At 34.2% G+C, this 19,142-nt stretch overlaps 2 protein-coding genes and 1 long non-coding RNA gene across 3 annotated transcripts; 2 read left to right on the top strand and 1 right to left on the bottom strand.

The window, feature by feature from the left end:
* Nucleotides 1-3,926: 3,926 nt before the first annotated feature.
* On the top strand, nt 3,927-7,064 carry LOC110644207 (uncharacterized). Its single transcript, XM_021796900.2, has 5 exons — nt 3,927-4,135; nt 4,229-4,299; nt 4,477-4,557; nt 4,738-4,781; nt 6,742-7,064. The coding sequence occupies exons 1-5, from the start codon at nt 4,096-4,098 to the stop codon at nt 6,839-6,841; spliced, it is 336 nt and encodes a 111-aa protein (XP_021652592.1). The 5' UTR covers nt 3,927-4,095; the 3' UTR covers nt 6,842-7,064.
* Nucleotides 7,065-7,324: 260 nt separating this feature from the next.
* On the top strand, nt 7,325-16,188 carry LOC131181512 (uncharacterized). The gene is made up of 3 exons (XR_009150043.1): nt 7,325-7,789; nt 15,381-15,437; nt 16,014-16,188. It is a non-coding gene; the product is annotated as an uncharacterized LOC131181512 (long non-coding RNA).
* Nucleotides 16,189-17,595: 1,407 nt separating this feature from the next.
* On the bottom strand, nt 17,596-18,846 carry LOC110644208 (glucan endo-1,3-beta-glucosidase 12). Its single transcript, XM_021796901.2, has 3 exons — nt 18,519-18,846; nt 18,161-18,412; nt 17,596-17,857 (listed from the first exon to the last, which is right to left on the bottom strand). Exons 1-3 carry the CDS (start codon nt 18,586-18,588, stop codon nt 17,823-17,825), a joined length of 357 nt encoding a protein of 118 aa, XP_021652593.1. The 5' UTR covers nt 18,589-18,846; the 3' UTR covers nt 17,596-17,822.
* Between the last annotated feature and the right edge of the window lie 296 nt (nt 18,847-19,142).

Genomic DNA, 19,142 nt, shown 5'->3' with positions numbered 1-19,142 from the left:
ATATCATACATTCAATATAAAATAAAAAAAATGTAAAAAAAAAAAAGATTATGCTAAAATTTAATCTCTTATTGTGATAAATTAGCAGGTAAACTGGTATATACAGTTAAATAGATGGAGTCTACTTATCACGTTAACTTAAGAGTACAATGAGACTTGTCACATTAGTATTGTCGCTGTTTAATAATTTTGTTCTTAAATTTTAACAGTATAATAATATAGACTCTTAAATGTAAAAAAAAAAAATTCACAGATTCTTATTAATATTATTAATAAAGTATGCAAATTATATTGTACTAAATTATGTTTATCTTAAAATTAAATTTATAAATTAATAATTAATTATATAATAAAGAATAATAAAAATAAGTATTATTTAAGAAGAATTCAGTGTAAAATAAACAAAAAGGGTGCATTGGCTTGGACCCTCTCCTGTAGATGATGGTACGTGAATGTGTATGGATAAAATTTAATTACCCTTTTGAATTTGAATCGGGTTGTAAATGAATTAAGTTTTTTTGCGAACTATATTAAAATTTAATTGGATAAAAATTTAACTCGATTTGATTATTTTATACGTTACTTTTTCATATAATAAATTTTATTTTTACTATATATTTATCATGTGAATTTTAATTAATTTATTTATTTCATTACGTGTATCTTTAATTAATAACCCATTCTTTTTTTTCATATCATATCTTTATTAATAGAACATAATTCACTACAAGAAAAATAGAATTTTGTGATGAATTTTTTTATGACGGAAAAATTCTGTCACAAATTAGCGACGAATTTTTGACTGATTACATCATTTGACGGATTTGTGACAGACTATCTATCACAAACTCTTTAGTTATTTTTTTAATATTTTAATTATTAATGGACGAAATATTTCATCTCTAAACCATCACAAATTTGTAACAAACTGATATATCCGTCACTAATTTGCGATGAAAAAATATTGTTATAAAAAACTTTGTGATAGAATATATTTCCGTCACAAATTTGTGATGAAAAATAATTGTTCGTCATAAATGTTTGATGGAAAACATAATTTCATCATAAATTTTGTGACGGAATGCATTATTTCATCACAAATTTGTGATAGAAATATATTCCGTTACAAATTTGTGACGAATTAACTTATCCGTCACAAATTTGTAACGACATAATATATTCTATAATAAAATTTGTGACGAAATTATGTTTTTCGTTAAAAATTTGTGACGGATAATTTAATCCATCACAAAACCTCAGCTATAAAAATTAAAAATTTCTAACCAAATAATCGACCCTCTTTCTTTCTTTTTCCCTTCCCTCCTCACCTCGCCGCATCCTTCCCTTTCATCGGCATTGTCCACCACCTCCACCATTAGTAGAAAGCGGAGAAGAAAGCACACCTCCCCCTCCCTTTCTATCTTTCCCCATATGCTAATTTTATTTATTTTCTTATTAATTTAAATGAATTTTTTTGAATGATCGATACAGAGCAGCTTGTGTTTTAAAATAAAAGCAGATTGTAAAATAAAATTTTAATTAAAAATGATTTAAGTTCTACTGTTAGGGATGTTAAAATTATAGTGTACTAAAATATGCTTATCTTAAAATTAAATTTATAAATTAATGATTAATGAATTATATAATAAAAAATAATAAAATTAAGTATTATTTAAGAAGAATTCAGTGTAAAATAAAACAAAAGGGTGCATTGGCTTGGACTCTCTCCTATAGATGGTACGTGAATGTGTATGGATAAAATTTAATTACCCCTTTGAATTTGAATCGGGTTGTAAATGAATTAAGTTTTTTTTGAACTATATTAAAATTTAATTAGATAAAAATTCAACTCGATTTGATTATTTTACATGTTATTTTTTCATATAATAAATTTTATTTTCACCATACGTGAATTTTATTTTATTTATTTCATTACGTGTATGTTTAATTAATAACACATTCTTATTTTTCATATCATTTCTTTATTAATAGAACGTAATTTATACATGTCAATTTAATTGCACCACATATTAATTGGCTTAACATATATCAAGGAATGATATTAAATATTAGAAATTTACGATATTCTACACTGAAAATATATAAAAACACACAAAAAAAAAATATTTTAGCTTCTTTTACCTCAACACCTAAATTATCAGGTTGGGTTGAGTTTCTAATAATTTTAGTAATTTTAAGTTTCATTTTAATAGATGCAATTACTAATTTAAATTTATAATTTTGATAAATTATTTTAATTTTTATCAATATATGCTTAATATTTTAAATTGGTGTAAATTATTGTCAAATTCAAAAGGACACATGCCATAACTCTCATTTTATTATGTAGCATAAATTTTATTACTAAAATTATACATAAAATGAAAACTATATATATATATATAGTCTCTCTTACGTCAAAATTCACAAATTTAGCATTCAATTCATAACTATGTTAATTTGAAATATGAAATTTTTACCAATAACAAAAGATTGTATATACAACCGACAAGATTAATTATACTTGTTGACGCTGCATGTAGAAAAAATTCAGACTCTTCGCCTCTACTTAGGTCGACTTTTATTTTGCCCCTATTGTTTCCAGACTTGACTTCCCTTGGAGGGGTCCCCAGAAAATAATCTGAATAGGGGCTAATGGAGGAGGTGGTAGCGCTAGTGGCATTACCGATGCACTGTTCTTGTTTGCTAACTCATATTCCTATTTTAGAGATATTAACATGGCTTTCATCTCTTTGATTCTCAAAAATATAGGATTTTGTGAGAGAGTTAAAAATGTTGAGGAGTTTGAAGGGTGTTCCTAGTCTTGGTGAGAGTGGTGGCATTGTCAGTGTTCAAACCTGGATCAGCCATTCGAAACCCCATAAAACGAAAGGTGATACCGAAAAGAGGCAAGAACCCAAGAAACAAAGAAAGCAATTACAAAGTTAAAAAATGAAAGTATTTAATATTAAGGAATCACCCAATAGCATTGCTAAATTTTTTTATAGACGGTGTCAACTAATGTTACCTATAGATCTCAGGTTGCCTGATAAACATGGTTAGACTTGAATTGCCTGAAACCAAATAGAAAAATGAAGCCGACGGCCTGAAAGCAGTTGTTTCGACGCAAAACTTAGAGAGTGGTTTGAAAAGTTTATCTTAAAAGGGTGATGAAACAGAATAATGGCTATGGGAAACAAATTATTTGTCTGAGTAGGTATTGAAATCTATTTATATGATGATGAGAGATATATTAGCATGATTTTTGGAATCCTGTTAATTAATGCTAAACTATATGTCTCCATATATTACAGAAACCTACCTTATTTTTGATGTGATCAGCGACGATCTTTCTTACTTTAACAACTTTTGTCCTGTTTCTTTATTTCCAAACTTATATTCCTACTTATCAGAGCTCTGTCCGAGCTAGATCATCGAAATGTCCTCTCCAATATTTTTATGTTCATTTTTGTACTTTTTGCTTAGCATCAGATTGTCTTTGGATTGTTTTATTGTTAGGTCCTAACTCCACCAAATCGAATTGGATCTAAAGAAATCGATCATTTAGAGATTACTTCGAATTTTAGGGTATAATATATTAATTGTAAATTTTTAAAAATTAAAATTTTTATTATTAACATATTAACAAATATATCATGCATTATTTTATTTATTTTAATATGTTAATAATTGTTTATTGAATAATTAACATTTATCTGCCAATTATTAACTGTCAAATCAAATAAATCTCCAGGAGTCAATGAAGGCTGTGTATCGCAGTTGCTTCTCTTATGTCCTAGTCGGCCATCAAACGTAGCCCAAGGCTCTAGTTAAGGCCTTCAATGGAAATTCGGATTCAACAATATAAATCCTTCAAAATCAGCTAAAACAATCATCGGCCCATTTTTTTGTAACACCAATTTAGCCCCTTGAAAGCAGCTTTTCAGCTCGGAGTCCAGAGCCATGAGCAATCTGGGAAGCCCATCCGTACGTATCTCCGCAGTCTCTAACGTCTAAATCAAGTTTGAGGCGTTTGACTTTGGTGATTGTTTCCTGGAATTGAGAGATACAGAGAAAACAGCGAAGAGCAAAAGAATGGATGCTTATACGTGGCACAAAGTAGCTGCTATTTCCGGTACTGTTTACTCCACCGTCGATCATATTTGCTCTTTATGTGTTGGATTTAACATGTTTTGTGCAATTCTATTTGGGATTGACCCATAAACAGGAGTTGCAGCACTTGGGTTGGGCACATATGGTGCCCATGTCTTCAAGCCCCAGAATCCGTCTTACAAGGAGGTCTCTGTCTCTGTCTCTCTCTCTCTCTCTCTCTCTCTCTCTCTCTCTCTATTATGATCAATTATTCACTTTTATGTACTCTTTTTCCCCTAAAAATTGTTTGGCTTCCAAGGAAAGAAATTAATTTGTTTGTTTTCTTACCAATTGTTGCAAATGTAATTATATTATATTGTGAAGGTATGGCAAACAGCATCTCTATACCATTTGGTTCATACTGCAGCTCTTCTTGCTACCCCTCTCACTAAAAAACCCCACATTGTAAGTTTCCTCCTTCCCAGTTCTCTCTCTCTTTTGATTTTTTATTCTTTTGGTTCATTGCTTACCACCCACCATTAAGATGTTTATTAGCCATTTTTATTCATATATGCAATATGACTATGGTGTTTCTGTTGTAAAAGCGTGTCTTTGAACTTTATTCTTTTTCTTTTTTTACCTCAGTTTGGGGGCCTCTTGACAACTGGGATTCTTGCTTTCTCTGGGACGTAAGTGATCATTTTCTGCTCTTTAATGTGTTTATATTGTGAAGTGGGTTATATTGCAACTTTTGTAAAAAAAAATTAAAATTGATATAGTCACTGTGCTTGTTGCACTAGGTCACTCTTTTTTTATAGTCACTGTGCTAAGAAGTGAGCTGTGAATTGCTTTCAATCGGCTTTTTATATGTTGGGTAACGGAATGCTATTGAATTTTATAAGATTTAACATCAAGCATGAAATTTTGTGGAATCGTCTGAACTTTTGGGCAATTATTGGATTTCCTAAATAATCTTTAGTTGTTATTTTATTTTATTTTCTTTTTATTACTTTGGTAGCCTGATTATAGTTTTGGATGTGCTGAGTTAAAATGAGGGATCTCTAAGTGTGCCTTTGGTTTTTATGGGACAACTGCAGGCACCCTTATACTTGATCTTATTTGGAAAGGCTATGCCAGAATATGTCAGCGTAGTAGCAAATATTTGTAAATTAATAACTCACTTTCAAATTGGTTTGGAGATTATGACAGTTGTGATTACAGCATTTCTCATGTTTGAATGTAATGAGATAGTACTAACTAATCTTGCTATTAAGTTTAGAAAGTGAGATACTATTGAATATCATGTAGGATCTTAAGATGTTTCTCCTGGATATGGTGAAACTATCACCTAATTCAATCTTCTTTGCTTAATTGTGGTCCAAGGTGTGGCATTCTTGCACAGGCATAGCCTTGTATGCAGTTCATTAGCGTCACATAAAGCATGATGCAAATAATTATAGCACATGGTCTGACTCTCAAATAAGTGAATGTTATACTTTGGTAGGGATCTCATACCTTCAAGAATTTTTGTTTCAAACTATTATTTTACTGCGCCTTGACCAATGGCAAGAGAACCATACATGTTTCTCTGAATTGTGTACAATATTTTATTTTTTAAAAATGTGTTGGGACAATAGGTTAGGGTAATTTTTGTAGCCTGTCCTTAAATTTTGCCCCGTGTTTTACTCTTGCCTTTTAACTTCAATTTGTTACTAAAAAAATCCTTGAACTTTAATTTTATTTCACAAAAATCCCTCTAGCCTTCTATAGCAGGTTTTCAGATTAAAAAAATAATGAAATTACTTTCTAATCTCATTTCCTCTCACACTCAAAATACACCAGCCATTTCAACCACAATTTGGACTTATCACAAAATATCAATACCATCACAATGATCTGTTTCTTGGAAAGAAGGGGATTTACTCTTCACTAGAAAGTGTTGAAACTACATTTGTAGACATTACACTATAGCTTGGAGGGATTTTTTAATCTGGAAATTGTTATTGCAGGTTAAGAGGGATTTTTTTGTGAAACAAAATTAAAATTTAAGATTTTTTAGGAAAAAATCGAAGAAAAGGGACAGAAGTGAAATATGGAGTAAATTTTAGGGACAATCTACAAAAATTACCCCAATAGTTTGATATATAACAGATGACTTTTGTGTTTTGGTCATAGTCATTCAAATTGTTTTTCAATTTGTCATCTTTTGCACAATATACAGGAATAATGGTATATTTGTACTTTGATTTTGTGGAGCAATTGCTTTCCACATGTTGTACTTAGAAAAAGTCTTTGAACCAAGCATCACTTTATCTTCAATTCAATTTAAATATGTGGCAATGTATTCAGCCCGTCTGTGTTACCCACCAAAGTGGTATTGTTGTGGCCAGTTGGAAATTCATTTCATTTAGCATTTGGCTTGGAAAGACCAGTTGTTAGCTCAAATGTCACAAATATTCTGTGACTTGGTTTTTTTGTGTAGCGGGTCTGGTAAGAATAAACTGATTGCAAACTAGGTATCAATTACTGTTCTTCTAAAACAACCTATGTGTTAATTGGAGGAGTTTCACTGTCATCTAAAATTAAGCTATTTTTACATTTGCAATTTACATAATTGAAGGTGAAAGCAGTTTTTCTGGAATTATGTAGGTGTTACACTGTGGCTTTACTTGAGGACAGAAAGTATGCTACCTTGGCTCCATTTGGTGGCTTTGCATTTATTGCTGCATGGGCAAGCTTGCTTTTCTGAGGCATATCTTTCATTTCTGCATTACTTGCATCGCTCTATTGTGGGATTAATAATTCAATTGCTGTAATTTTATTTGATATCATGCACATTAATATTGTAATTTGTATGCAGAGGTGGGCATAGCTCTGTAGTAGCTGCATGTATGTTGAACCTGAGAGACTCAGGTTCGACTCTCCCCTCCCAACATATGTTATAAAAAAAGAAACTCCTAATTTGTATTGTATATGTGTAACAACCCTTTAAAAAAAAAAAAAAAAAAAAAAATGAATTGAATGATGGGATTGGCGTGTGACAGTGGGTTTTTCCACTGTCACAGCAGCTTTTTTTTTTTTTAAAAAAAAAAAAAAAAAAAAATCAAAAGAAAAACGGGAGGAGGAACTCCCCCCCCCCCCAATTTCTCTTCTCTCCCTTTCCTTCCCTCTCTTCTTCTTCTTCCTTTCACCGGTGACCGGCCGGCGACGTACCAAGCAGCTCCCCACCGGCCGGCGACCCTCCGGCGACCACCAGAAACGGCGGCAAGAGAGGGAGAAGAGAGAGAAAACGCGCGCACAGTGGGCAGCGGCTTTCCGGCGCGATTCCGGCTTCATCCGACGTCCGATCGAGGCGATTCCGGTGGCGTTGGAAAGCTTGTTCCGAGAGCTTTCTTTTGATACCAATTTTGAAGCAAATGGAGGTCGGATGAGTGAGATATGGAGGAGAGAAGTTTCGGGTTTTTCAAGCTTTTTCGTCAGATCTACGACGATCCAACCGTTGGATCGACGATCCGAGACCACCTATGGACTGAGGAAGAGGAGAGGAACATGGGGGTATGATCAGATTCGGAAAATGTTGCCGGCGACCGGCGGCCGGCCACCGTGCGCGGTGGCTCCGGTGAGCTATGGAGATGGTTCAACTTCCAGAGGCTTCCTCGTAAATTTTTGGAATTTTTGAGACACAGATAAACTTCGGGTAAGACAATTTTTATTATTTCTCTGTCTGTGGAGCATAAATACAGTGTTTCTTAAACAGGAAAAATTAGAGAAAAATTCTAAGAAAAATATATGATGAAAGTAAAATTATTTGGAGATATTCTATGGTGTTTGTTGAATTTTTGAGTGATTGTAGAATATTTTTGAAGAATATAGATGGATTTTAGTTAGATTTTTAGCATGTGGGCATATAAGATTATTTGAAATTAAGATATTTAAATTTTATAAAATTGATTGAAGCTTGAGGATGGAGGTTTAAATATGTGAATATTAAATTGGGTTGAATTAAGAATATGTTAGCTGTTGGAAACTTATGGCATTGAGTAAAATTCTTGAATAAAATATTCATGGGTGACTAGAAAATTACAATTCATTTTGCAATAGTCTTATAATATTATTAAGGACCGCAGGGCAAAATTTTAAAATTTTTAGAGCTTGTTTAAGTGGATTTTTGAAAAATGTCAATTATAGGGACTAAAACGTAATTTTAAGATTTTGAGTATTGTCTGATTTGGAGGGCCCAGGAGGGGCCATGTGATATTGATGAGATGGGATTGTGGAAATTGAGAATTTAGAAGTGTTATTTGAGCCTTTTTGCAGGTTGGGTATGTCCTGGTATAGGAAATTCACGATTTAGGCATGAATTAGGTCTATTGCCTCTTTAGAGTTTTATTTTGAGTTAGTACTAATAAATTTATAATTTAATTATTAGGTGATCGAGATCAACTATTTTCCCGCATCCAAAGAAACACAATAGTCGTGATTATGCATGAAGTAAAATATTAATTTTAATTGTAATTTCAATATTATTATATGTTAAGCATGCCCATGCATCTCTTATATGCATATATTTATGTAGTTAAACTCTATGCACGAATTATGATGCATTCATAACATTTAATGTGCAATGAAAGTTGTTGTGGTAATTTGGAGCAGTGTGCGTGCGTTAGCGTGCGTGTGATGTGGTGTGGACTATGGATAGGGCCAGGCGATCCACGGCTTGAGTAATTGGGGACCCGATCCTTCGAGGGGTAGTCACGGCTTGAGTAATTCTGGGACCCTCGATTTGGTTATTAAGTGGAAGTCCGAGCTTGAGTAATTACCGCACCAGGTTGGATTTAAGAGAGCTGTATAGGGGATCAGCTCCCATATGTTATGATTGATACTACAGGGTGTGTGAGTGCTCCAAATTACATTTTTGATGTTATGATGTGAAAATGTTGTTGATGTTGCATTTCACTCTACAGGGTGCATTAGTTCTAGATAGTTATAGAGATTATGGTTAAAATTGATATTTTACTCTCTGAGTCGAACGCTCATTCCTGTTCAAAAATTTTTTCCAGCCACGGAGGAGTTATTTTCTGAGCAACCTGTTTTCTTCCTCGCAGGTTTAACGTCAATTATTTAATTGTTTTACTATCTTTTATAAATTAAAAATCTAGAACTCCGCATGTGTTAGAAATAGTGTGGACCTTGGTAGAGGTTGTGTTAACTTAAAATTTAAAGATTAATAAATGAAGATTTGTATGGTATTTAAACAGTTTGTAAATGAGGTAACAGGGTTGAGCTGGGCTCTCTTGATTTTAGTTTCTAAAAATTTCTGGGCTAAGTTGGCCCGAAATGAAATTATAACAGTTTGATTTAAATTATTTTATATGCATATTGGGCCTAAATTGTGGGCCTGGTTATGGATTTGAGGAATAGTTAGGCTTACTACGGGCCTCGGGGGCTTTAAGCTGGCCCAGGTCCTAGTGCCGGTCCGGCCCATAGGTTGGGTCGTGACAAAGTTGGTATCAGAGCTTAGGCTCTAGATTCATGGGAAATAAAATACTTAGGAGTGTAAAAGGAGTCTTGTTAGGATGTTACATGCGGAGTATAGGATTCTGTTTTGTCTTTTTCTGTAATTCCTTGCTTCTAGATTCTGCGTTATACCTCGGGAAATATAAAAGTGCCTCAATTAGTGTCTTGATTTTCGTGGAGTACACAGAAATGTGAAATAGAGTTAGTAGACATGTGAGGTCTATCATGAGGATACGTACTCCAAGAAATGCTATGTTTCATGCGTATGGGTTTAAATGGTGTGCCCATTTCGTGCAAGGCACGAGTACATAAAGGTGAGTCTTGAAAGTACAGTTGCCTAGATAAGGATGAGGATACCATCACGGTCATCGATGATGACTCAGTCAGAATAAGTTTGTGATAATAAAAGATTCAGGAGAGATAAGAGATTAGGAGACCTAGTCTGTCAGGACGTATCGTAGTAACTATACAATGTTCTCAATGTCTGCTCTGTAAGCTGCAGATTACAGTACCGACATGAGATTATTGTGTAGGGCTGCGTGCATCCCCGTGGTGCTCCATAGTGAGGGTGTTTGCGGATGGCTTTTGTTTTGGTACAGTTATGCCAAAACAGAGTTTTATATCTGCAGAGGAGTTGGGAACTCCTGGTTAAGAGTCTAGAGTTAGAATATTGAAAGGTCACAGTTGGGTGGTAACTAGAGTCAGTGACTCAGTTACCCTAGCATGAGCTAGAGTTACAGTAAGAGCTGCCAACAGACCAGAGGTTTCAGACTAGTTGCAAAGTAAAAAGTGACACCTATAGAGTGAGATCATCTAGTCTTCAGTATGGAATTTTGGATCATTTTTGTAGTACGACTGACGTTTTGCTTAGAGTTTAGTGAGAATAGTATACCTTGTGTGTATCAGTAAGGTGTAAAGTATAACCCTACTACCTAGAGAAGGTCGGAACTATGAATTGATGATTCACAGAGCTATGATATGATAAAGGAGACATTAAATTGACATGGTTTTGGGCAAGGTGGTAAATGTAATACCTTTGTTGCAGCAAGTTAGGGTATAGTCCTATCTTTTCAGAAGGGATCGGAAATTATTACTAATAATGGTGACCAATAAAATAGTGCCCCAGATAGGACTGTAGAGTGTGGTAGAGAGTAGTTGGCTCAGGTATCCTGCAGAGGATACAAGTTCCATTATAGGAATCATATGTAATCAGATCACGATGGATGTAAATCTTTTGAATTTGATGACGGGTTTGGATGCCCGGAATCTTAAGTTTTGGCTAATTGAGTAAACATGAAAAATAATAATAATAATAAATAAATAAAATTACTGCAGAATCAGTTCTCGAGGTAGTAAGGGTATTATGTAAGCTAAAGGATAAGAATAGACATCATACGATAAAAGTATGACTGCAATTTCCTGAGTTCCTTTCTAACTTCATATCGTTCAAAACAATAGTATAATCTAATTATAACAGTATTAAGAGTAATAAATTAGCAAAGATAAATCATAGAAGGCCAATGGATAAAGGAAGTGCAGAATGAAAGTTTGGAAAATTGATTGCCGATGCAATATAATCTAAATGCTAGTTGAAGTACTAGCTAGAGTGGTCAAAGGACCAAATCTGAGTAACACAGATATGTGATAACGTGGTAGAGACTCTGGAAGATATAGTTAGCAGGTACAGCTGTCATGTTAGGAAGAAGAATGGAACCAGGGATAGAATAGTCAAGTTCTATTTTGGGTAAGACAAAGGAAATAAATGAAAGGACAACCTAAAGAGCGCATAATAAAAGGAACAAAGTTAAGATATAGGGTAGGCTAAGTGTTATTTTTGGCAAGGTGAATGACAATGATGGAGAACCCAAAATGGGACCACATTAGTGAGAACAGTGATGGAGGTATGGAATACAATAATAATGAGCAAAAGCTAAGAAGGTGTGCGATGGTATTGCGGACTACCTAATTAGGTAGAGAAAAAGAAGTTAGTAAATAGTAAGTTGAATAAAAGTTAATCTAAGGGATCAAATAGGTATGATGAGAGGAAAAGAATGATAGATAATGACACATAGGTTTTAGGTTAGACTTTTGAGATAGTGAGAAGGTAATTAGAGGTTCGTTATGAATGTCAGGCAAACATTTTTAGTGTGATCAACATAATCACTTTGCAGTGAAGCAATAACGACAGAACAACAGTAAGGGTAGAACGAAAAGTGACAAGTATGGGTGGTAATAAATCACTAAAAAGTTCAAGGATCAAATTAATGACCCTAGATAAGGGTGGAATTAGTGTTGGAAGAATTTATTAGTGAGAGAAATCTTTCAGGAATCAACAAAAGTTAAGGGCACAATATAAACGATGATAGATATGAATCATTGGTCGAGTATAAGTAAAGTTAATAAATTATAAAATATTATGTCAGGAAGGACAATGGTACGGTAAAGTGTTCATGCAGATGATATCTTATAGGTAGAGCACAATTGTGCTAAGAGATGATGAAATTTGGAGAGAAAGACCAAGAAACTTAGGTGAAACGTTATAATATGACGATTGGGTGTAGTTGAATACAAGAGGATATTTTTCTTTCTTTTCAAGTTTAGCTTGTGCTATTGGTTCTAGGGGGTTATATAAGGAACAGAGACTGAGTCAAGGAGACCGAGTTATTTGAGAGTTTGGTAGCACCAATTCATATACAATTTCCTGATATGAGAATGACAGTAAGTACATACCTAGTGTTAAGTATGAAAGGACGAACAGAGTAATGACAGGAGTTAAATTGAGTTAGCTACCAAAGCTTGCAACCGTTTTAAACTATGAGCTAGAGGAAGTACTATTTATGGATGAGTTTCAATAGATGAAATTGTTGCTGATAGATAATTTGAGGTTGAAGTTTAGAAAGCTATATGCAGTATATGTGATTATATTAAGGAGAATGAACACATGAAGTATTTTGTTTAGAATTAAGGCATGGTATACATTTTCCATAGCCGTGTTAGTTCAGATGGAACTTATAGTTTCAGGGGCTCCTATCCATCCAGGATGAGCAATTTCCTACTGAGGTTGGTGGGGAATGATAATGTTCTGATAGTTAAGTTGGAAAAAGGAAATACAAAAAGAATTTTCTATGGTTAATTATAAGCGTTACAAAAGGTGAAGAATGTGCTGGTAGGGGTCAATCGTAAGATTAAAATTATCGAAGTAATGAAACTAGTAATCAAGACAAGATTAAGGAATAAAAAGAAAGTTGAAGTTGATGATGGGATGGACATCCTTAAAGGATAAAGTATAAGAATGAGAGAAAACAAAGGTTAAGGAATAAGTACAGTAGGTTGAAAAGATATCAACAATACCAAAAAAGTAGGAAAAGGGAAGTGGATAAGATGCAAAGGACAGAAAAAGAGCTCGATAGAGCCAGTTATAATGATGAGGATAAGGAGGAATAGGTATGCTAGGAACACACTAAGAGACGTTTAAAACAAGTTATTATGAGATGATAGATTAAAGGAGTAGTAGAGCCTCGATCTGAGTGCTAATGTGTCAGAAGTAGGCCACATACTAAGAAGCTATAGGAAGAGGTCTAGATATTTATATTCCAGAGAAGGAGTGAGAGTTGATAAGTCGCATGGGTTGAGTTGTCAGAGAATATAAACACTTTTGTTACCTAGAAGGAGAGGCCCAATTCACTTTCCAATATTGATAAATGATACACTTGGCCCTTGGAGGAGACTCTACCTGACTAGTTACATAAGATCGATAGAGGTTGGTCTAAGTACCTTAGTAATGACACAAAAGAGATTAAAAATTTGAAGTATCATGGGAGGAGAAGATTTATAGGTATTGACCACTGAAGTCATAGGAAGAGTAAAGATCTCGAACAAGATGCCTAGATTAGGTGCTACAGGAAAGCTACTCATAGGATACCATGGAATAAGGAACATAAGTTATGTCATTGGGGAAAACAGAGATTATTAAAACAAAGGAATGATGACTGAAGTCACCAAGAGACACGTTAGGGCGTAATAAAAGTGCGGTAAGCCCAAAAGTTGATTGAGGTTATGAGATATCAAGTTAAGAACAGTGAGGTGTAGCGAATACTTGAAATGTCAGAAAAATGGTCAATGAATAGTTACAAGATAAAAGCCCTCTAAAAAGAGATGATGACAAATAGGACACTATAGTAGAATCAGAGAACAATAGAATGTCATATATAATGTACAAAGAGTTTGAAGAATAAATGTTTTACCAATCTCTGCATAGCTGGAGGAGTAATGATTGCACTTGTTCTGATAATCTTCTTTTCCATATCTCTGGTTTATTCGAAAATTCGAGGACGAATTTTTCTTAAGGGGGGAAGAATGTAACAACCCTTTAAAAAAAAAAAAAAAAAAATGAATTGAATGATGGGATTGGCGTGTGACAGTGGGTTTTCCATCATCACAGCCTTTTTTAAAAAAAAAAAAAAATTTCAAAAGAAAAACGGGAGGAGGAACTTCCCCCCCCCCATTTCTCTTCTCTCCCTTTCCTTCCCTCTCTTCTTCTTCTTCCTTTCTCCGGTGACCGGCCGGCGACGTCCCAAGCAGCTCCCCACCGTGGCGACCCTCGGCGACCACGAAACAGCGGCAAGAGAGAGAAGAGAGAGAAAACGCGCCTGATGGCGTGGCTTTCCGCGCTTCATCCGACGTCCGATCGAGGCGATTCCGTGGCGTTGAAAGCTTGTTCCAGAGCTTTCTTTTGATACCAATTTTGAAGCAAATGGAGGCCGGATGAGTGAGATATGGAGGAGAGAAGTTTCGGTTTTTCAAGCTTTTTCGTCGGATCTCGACGATCCAACCGTTGGATCGACGATCCGAGACCACCTATGGGTGAGGAAGAGGAGAGGAACATGGGGTATGATCAGATTCGAAAAATGTTGCGGTGACGTGCGGCCGCCACCGTCTTGTGGTGGTGCGCGGTGGCTCCGGTGAGCTATGGAGATGGTTCAACTTCCAGAGGCTTTCGTAAATTTTGGAATTTTGAGACAAAGAAAAACTTCGGGTAAGACAATTTTTATTATTTCTCTGTCTGTGGAGCATAAATACAGTGTTTCTTAAACAGGAAAAATTAGAGAAAAATTCTAAGAAAAATATATGATGAAAGTAAAATTATTTGGAGATATTCTATGGTGTTTGTTGAATTTTTGAGTGATTGTAGAATATTTTTGAAGAATATAGATGGATTTTAGTTAGATTTTTAGCATGTGGGCATATAAGATTATTTGAAATTAAGATATTTAAATTTTATAAAATTGATTGAAGCTTGAGGATGGAGGTTTAAATATGTGAATATTAAATTGGGTTGAATTAAGAATATGTTAGCTGTTGGAAACTTATGGCATTGAGTAAAATTCTTGAATAAAATATTCATGGGTGACTAGAAAATTACAATTCATTTTGCAATAGTCTTATAATATTATTAAGGACCGCAGGGCAAAATTTTAAAATTTTTAGAGCTTGTTTAAGTGGATTTTTGAAAAATGTCAATTATAGGGACTAAAACGTAATTTTTGAGATTTTGAGTATTGTTTGATTTGGAGGGCCCAGGAGGGGCCATGTGATATTGATGAGATGTGGTTGTGGAAATTGAGAATTTAGAAGTGCTATTTGAGCCTTTTTGCAGGTTGGGTAGGTCCTGTATAGGAAACTCACGATTTCCGGCATGAATTAGGCTGTCTATTGCCTCTTTAGAGTTTTATTTTGAGTTAGTACTAATAAATTTATAATTTAATTATTAGGTGATCGAGATCAACTATTTTCCTGCATCCAGCAGCCACAATAGTCGACGGTGTACAGTGAGTAAAATATTAATTTTAATTGTAATTTCAATATTATTATATGTTCAGCATGCCCATGCATCACTTATATGCATATATTTATGTAGTTAAACTCTAGGCACGAATTATGTTGCATTCATAACTGTTAATGTGCCATGAATGTTGTTGTGGTAATTTGGAGCAGTGTGCGTGCGTTAGCGTGCGTGTGATGTGGTGTGGACTATGGATAGGACGGGGCAGTCACGGCTTGAGTAATTCGCTGGGACCCGATCCTTCGAGGGGTAGTCACGGCTTGAGTAATTCGCTGGGACCCTCGATTTGGTTATTAAGTGGAAGTCCGAGCTTGAGTAATTCGCTGGCACCAGGTTGGATTTAAGAGAGCTGTATAGGGGATCAGCTCCCATATATTATGATTGATACTACAGGGTGTGAGTGCTCCAAATTACCTTTTTGATGTTATGATGTGAAAATGTTGTTGATGTTGCATTTCACTCTACAGGGTGCATTAGTTCTAGATAGTTATAGAGATTATGGTTAAAATTGATATTTTACTCTCTGAGTCGAACGCTCACTCCTGTTCAAAAATTTTTCCAGGCCACAGGAGGAGTTATTTTACAGAGCAACCTGTTTTCTTCCTCGCAGGTTTAACGTCAATTATTTAATTGTTTTACTATCTTTTATAAATTAAAAATCTAGAACTCCGCATGTGTTAGAAATAGTGTGGACCTTGGTAGAGGTTGTGTTAACTTAAAATTTAAAGATTAATAAATGAAGATTTGTATGGTATTTAAACAGTTTGTAAATGAGGTAACAGGGTTGAGCTGGGCTCTCTTGATTTTAGTTTCTAAAAATTTCTGGGCTAAGTTGGCCCGAAATGAAATTATAACAGTTTGATTTAAATTATTTTATATGCATATTGGGCCTAAATTGTGGGCCTGGTTATGGATTTGAGGAATAGTTAGGCTTACTACGGGCCTCGGGGGCTTTAAGCTGGCCCAGGTCCTAGTGCCGGTCCGGCCCATAGGTTGGGTCGTGACAATATGTGTGTTTGGAAAGCCTAAAAATAAAAGAATTCAAATGAATTGAATTCTATTTGACAATTTTCGTGTGTAGAATGTTTAAAATCAATAGAATTCAATACTTCTAGTTAGGAAAATCATTTTAAATGAAATGAATTTATATCAAAAGCGACATGATTTTGCAAGAGTTTAATTCATATAATTAAGAATTTAGTTCATATAATTAAGTGTCATATTAAAAAGCCTCAACATTATATTTATTTCTTTTAGTTGAAATTAGAATATTCATTTCATTTGTCAATTATTTCAAACAATAAAATATAAATGAGTTTTATTATTTTAAAATTTATTTTGCACACATGAATTTTATTACAAAATCATTTGAATGAAATTCTTTTAATAAAATAGAATTGAATTTTAAACTCTGTTGGTTTAACGGATAATATTTTCTTAATTAATGAGAAAATTAAATTATTTTTTAAAAAAAATTACTTTCTCTTTTTTAAAGAGAAAGTATTTTTTATTTTTTAAACTTTAATAATTTTATTAAGATGTGAAATTTTTTTTTCTATCGTACTAACATTCACACCTAGGCAATTGGTGATTAGATGGAGCATTAGCACATGTCTATAAATCCATGCGCACAAGCATCCATAATCGATGTGGGCGTTTGAAGGCTCAGTCTTGGGCATGCTCCACATGGGTTCTCAACCAAACCACACCAGTCAACCCTAATAGGCTCAAGGCCTTTGATTTTTTTCTATTGTAAATTAAATACACACAGAGAAAATACTTATATATATATATATATATATATAATATTTTCACAGTAAATAATTTTTAAAAAATATTTTTCATAAAAAATATTATTTATAGACAGTTATTTTTTTTAGAGTTTATATATAAGTATTTTTCGCGAAGCAATAGAACCCTAACAATGGAACCCGAGTATAAGAATTATTTCAAATGGGCGATTAATGTAATAGCATGAGGTAGAGTTGATTAAAAATTTTCCATTTCCATTTATAGTCCGAGACTGATACTACTTGACTATGGGAAAGGATCCGTGAATGCTGATCAGACGTTCATGTTCTTCTGTTTATCAATTGTTCTTAATCCGATTATCTAAATGCTAAAATCTATATATATGTTAGGGCTGCACATTGGAAATCTCTGTAGCAAAGGAACAGAAATCTTTTTGATTAAACAGAAATAGAAACAAAAATTCAGAAAGCATTGAAGCCCGCAACTTATATTCACCTAAAAATCTTGTTGAACTTTCTGAGGCTGCTCATAATTAGCGAATTCAATTTAGCTACGCTACTAAATAACAATGCGTAAGTCCTGTAGAAAATGCTTGTTTATTCTTCTCTTTGCCATTGAATCATGGATTGAACTCATAGAGACAGGAGCTATGACCTACAGAAAAATCATGAAAACTAATTAGATAAACTATTAGAGATTAATTAAGCATTCATCATGTGTGAACAACTAAACTGCATCTTGAAATACTCAATTCTCATCTGACCAACGTGTGCTCACATATGATGATAATGGCATGCTTTTGTTTTAATCTTTTGTTTTCAGATTTCACTTTTGGTTGCGTGATTAGAGGAAAGTTTTCTACTGTTATCAGCATAAGTCAGCAAAGCCATTGAAAGTTGACCAATATAATAATATTAATAATGGGATCAAGCATTGTCGAGTACAGGTGGAGCTTACTGGGATCCATTTCGGTAATAATGGCAGCTCCTCTGAAGTAGCAAGATCCACCTTCGTGCTTGAATTTCTGGAAGTAGTTGTTGAAAGCATAAGAAGCATGGTCTCTTACTGTGTCTGGTAAATAGCAAGGCTGGTTCACTTGAATCATACTACAATCTGCACCACCTTTCCCACATGCCCAGTCCAAGGCTGCCTGCAACTCTTCATCTGAGGTTTGCTCATCTGCTATGCACCATTGCTCCAACTGCCCATCTGATAATATAGATATACAATGTTAGAGGACCAAAAAAAAAAAAAAAAAAAAAAAAGAGAGAAGAAATTGCTCTTTTGATCATATCAATGTACCTCAGATGCTTACCTGATCTTGGAGGAGTTATAGACATGATTAGAAGAACAAGCAATATCCTTAGCCAGAAGATTGCCATCATACTCAGAAAGAGAGATAGAGATGGTCTCAATGGTACCGTATCCACAATTGGCTTGGTGTCTAGCTCCAATATACAGAGCAAAAATAAAAAGAAAAGGAAAAAAATTATGCTCACTTGCTACGTGCAAAAGTAAGAATCTTGCGGCCAATGGCACATGTAGAGTGAGCAGGTTAATGCGTTCCACATAAGCTTCTTACACCCTAACAAGGTAAAGGTTATGCTGCTTTGAACTTTATAGAAAAGGATACTGGATACCATTTACATGGTAAGATGAAGTTTATAACTACAAATTCTTTGCTCTCAGATCTCGATGTTCAGGTCCTCTCTATCGTTCCTGTAAAATTTTTGTTCCAGTATTTGCCCATGACCTGCAGGTGTCACTCTCTGCCACTGGGCCTTACTTGGCTAATCAGCTGACAAATCCTGGCATACCGTCTCAGCCAAAATGGTTTTTCCAAGGAGCTAATTTGAAGTGCAGAAGCAAATATCAATCAAACTCATGTTACAACAGCATAAGCAGTACATCTATTTGATGGATAATCCAAATCAATTCC

Source organism: Hevea brasiliensis, chromosome 7 (genome assembly GCF_030052815.1).
Source record: "Hevea brasiliensis isolate MT/VB/25A 57/8 chromosome 7, ASM3005281v1, whole genome shotgun sequence".
Taxonomy (NCBI): Eukaryota; Viridiplantae; Streptophyta; class Magnoliopsida; order Malpighiales; family Euphorbiaceae; genus Hevea; species Hevea brasiliensis.
The sequence above is the reverse complement of the archived record's forward strand: the minus strand, read 5'-3'. Positions and strand labels throughout refer to the sequence as shown.

Excerpts from the sequence above, each read along its gene's own strand:
- LOC110644207 (XM_021796900.2), top strand. The coding sequence starts at position 4,096 with ATGGATGCTTATACGTGGCACAAAGTAGCTGCTATTTCCG. Across the intron at positions 4,136-4,228 it reads CAAAGTAGCTGCTATTTCCG|GAGTTGCAGCACTTGGGTTG; the intron begins GTACTGTTTACT and ends ACCCATAAACAG. Across the intron at positions 4,300-4,476 it reads AGAATCCGTCTTACAAGGAG|GTATGGCAAACAGCATCTCT; the intron begins GTCTCTGTCTCT and ends TATATTGTGAAG.
- LOC110644208 (XM_021796901.2), bottom strand. The coding sequence starts at position 18,588 with ATGATGGCAATCTTCTGGCTAAGGATATTGCTTGTTCTTCTAATCATG. Across the intron at positions 18,413-18,518 it reads TATAACTCCTCCAAGATCAG|ATGGGCAGTTGGAGCAATGG; the intron begins GTAAGCATCTGA and ends CTATATTATCAG. Across the intron at positions 17,858-18,160 it reads TATTACCGAAATGGATCCCA|GTCATAGCTCCTGTCTCTAT; the intron begins GTAAGCTCCACC and ends ATTTTTCTGTAG.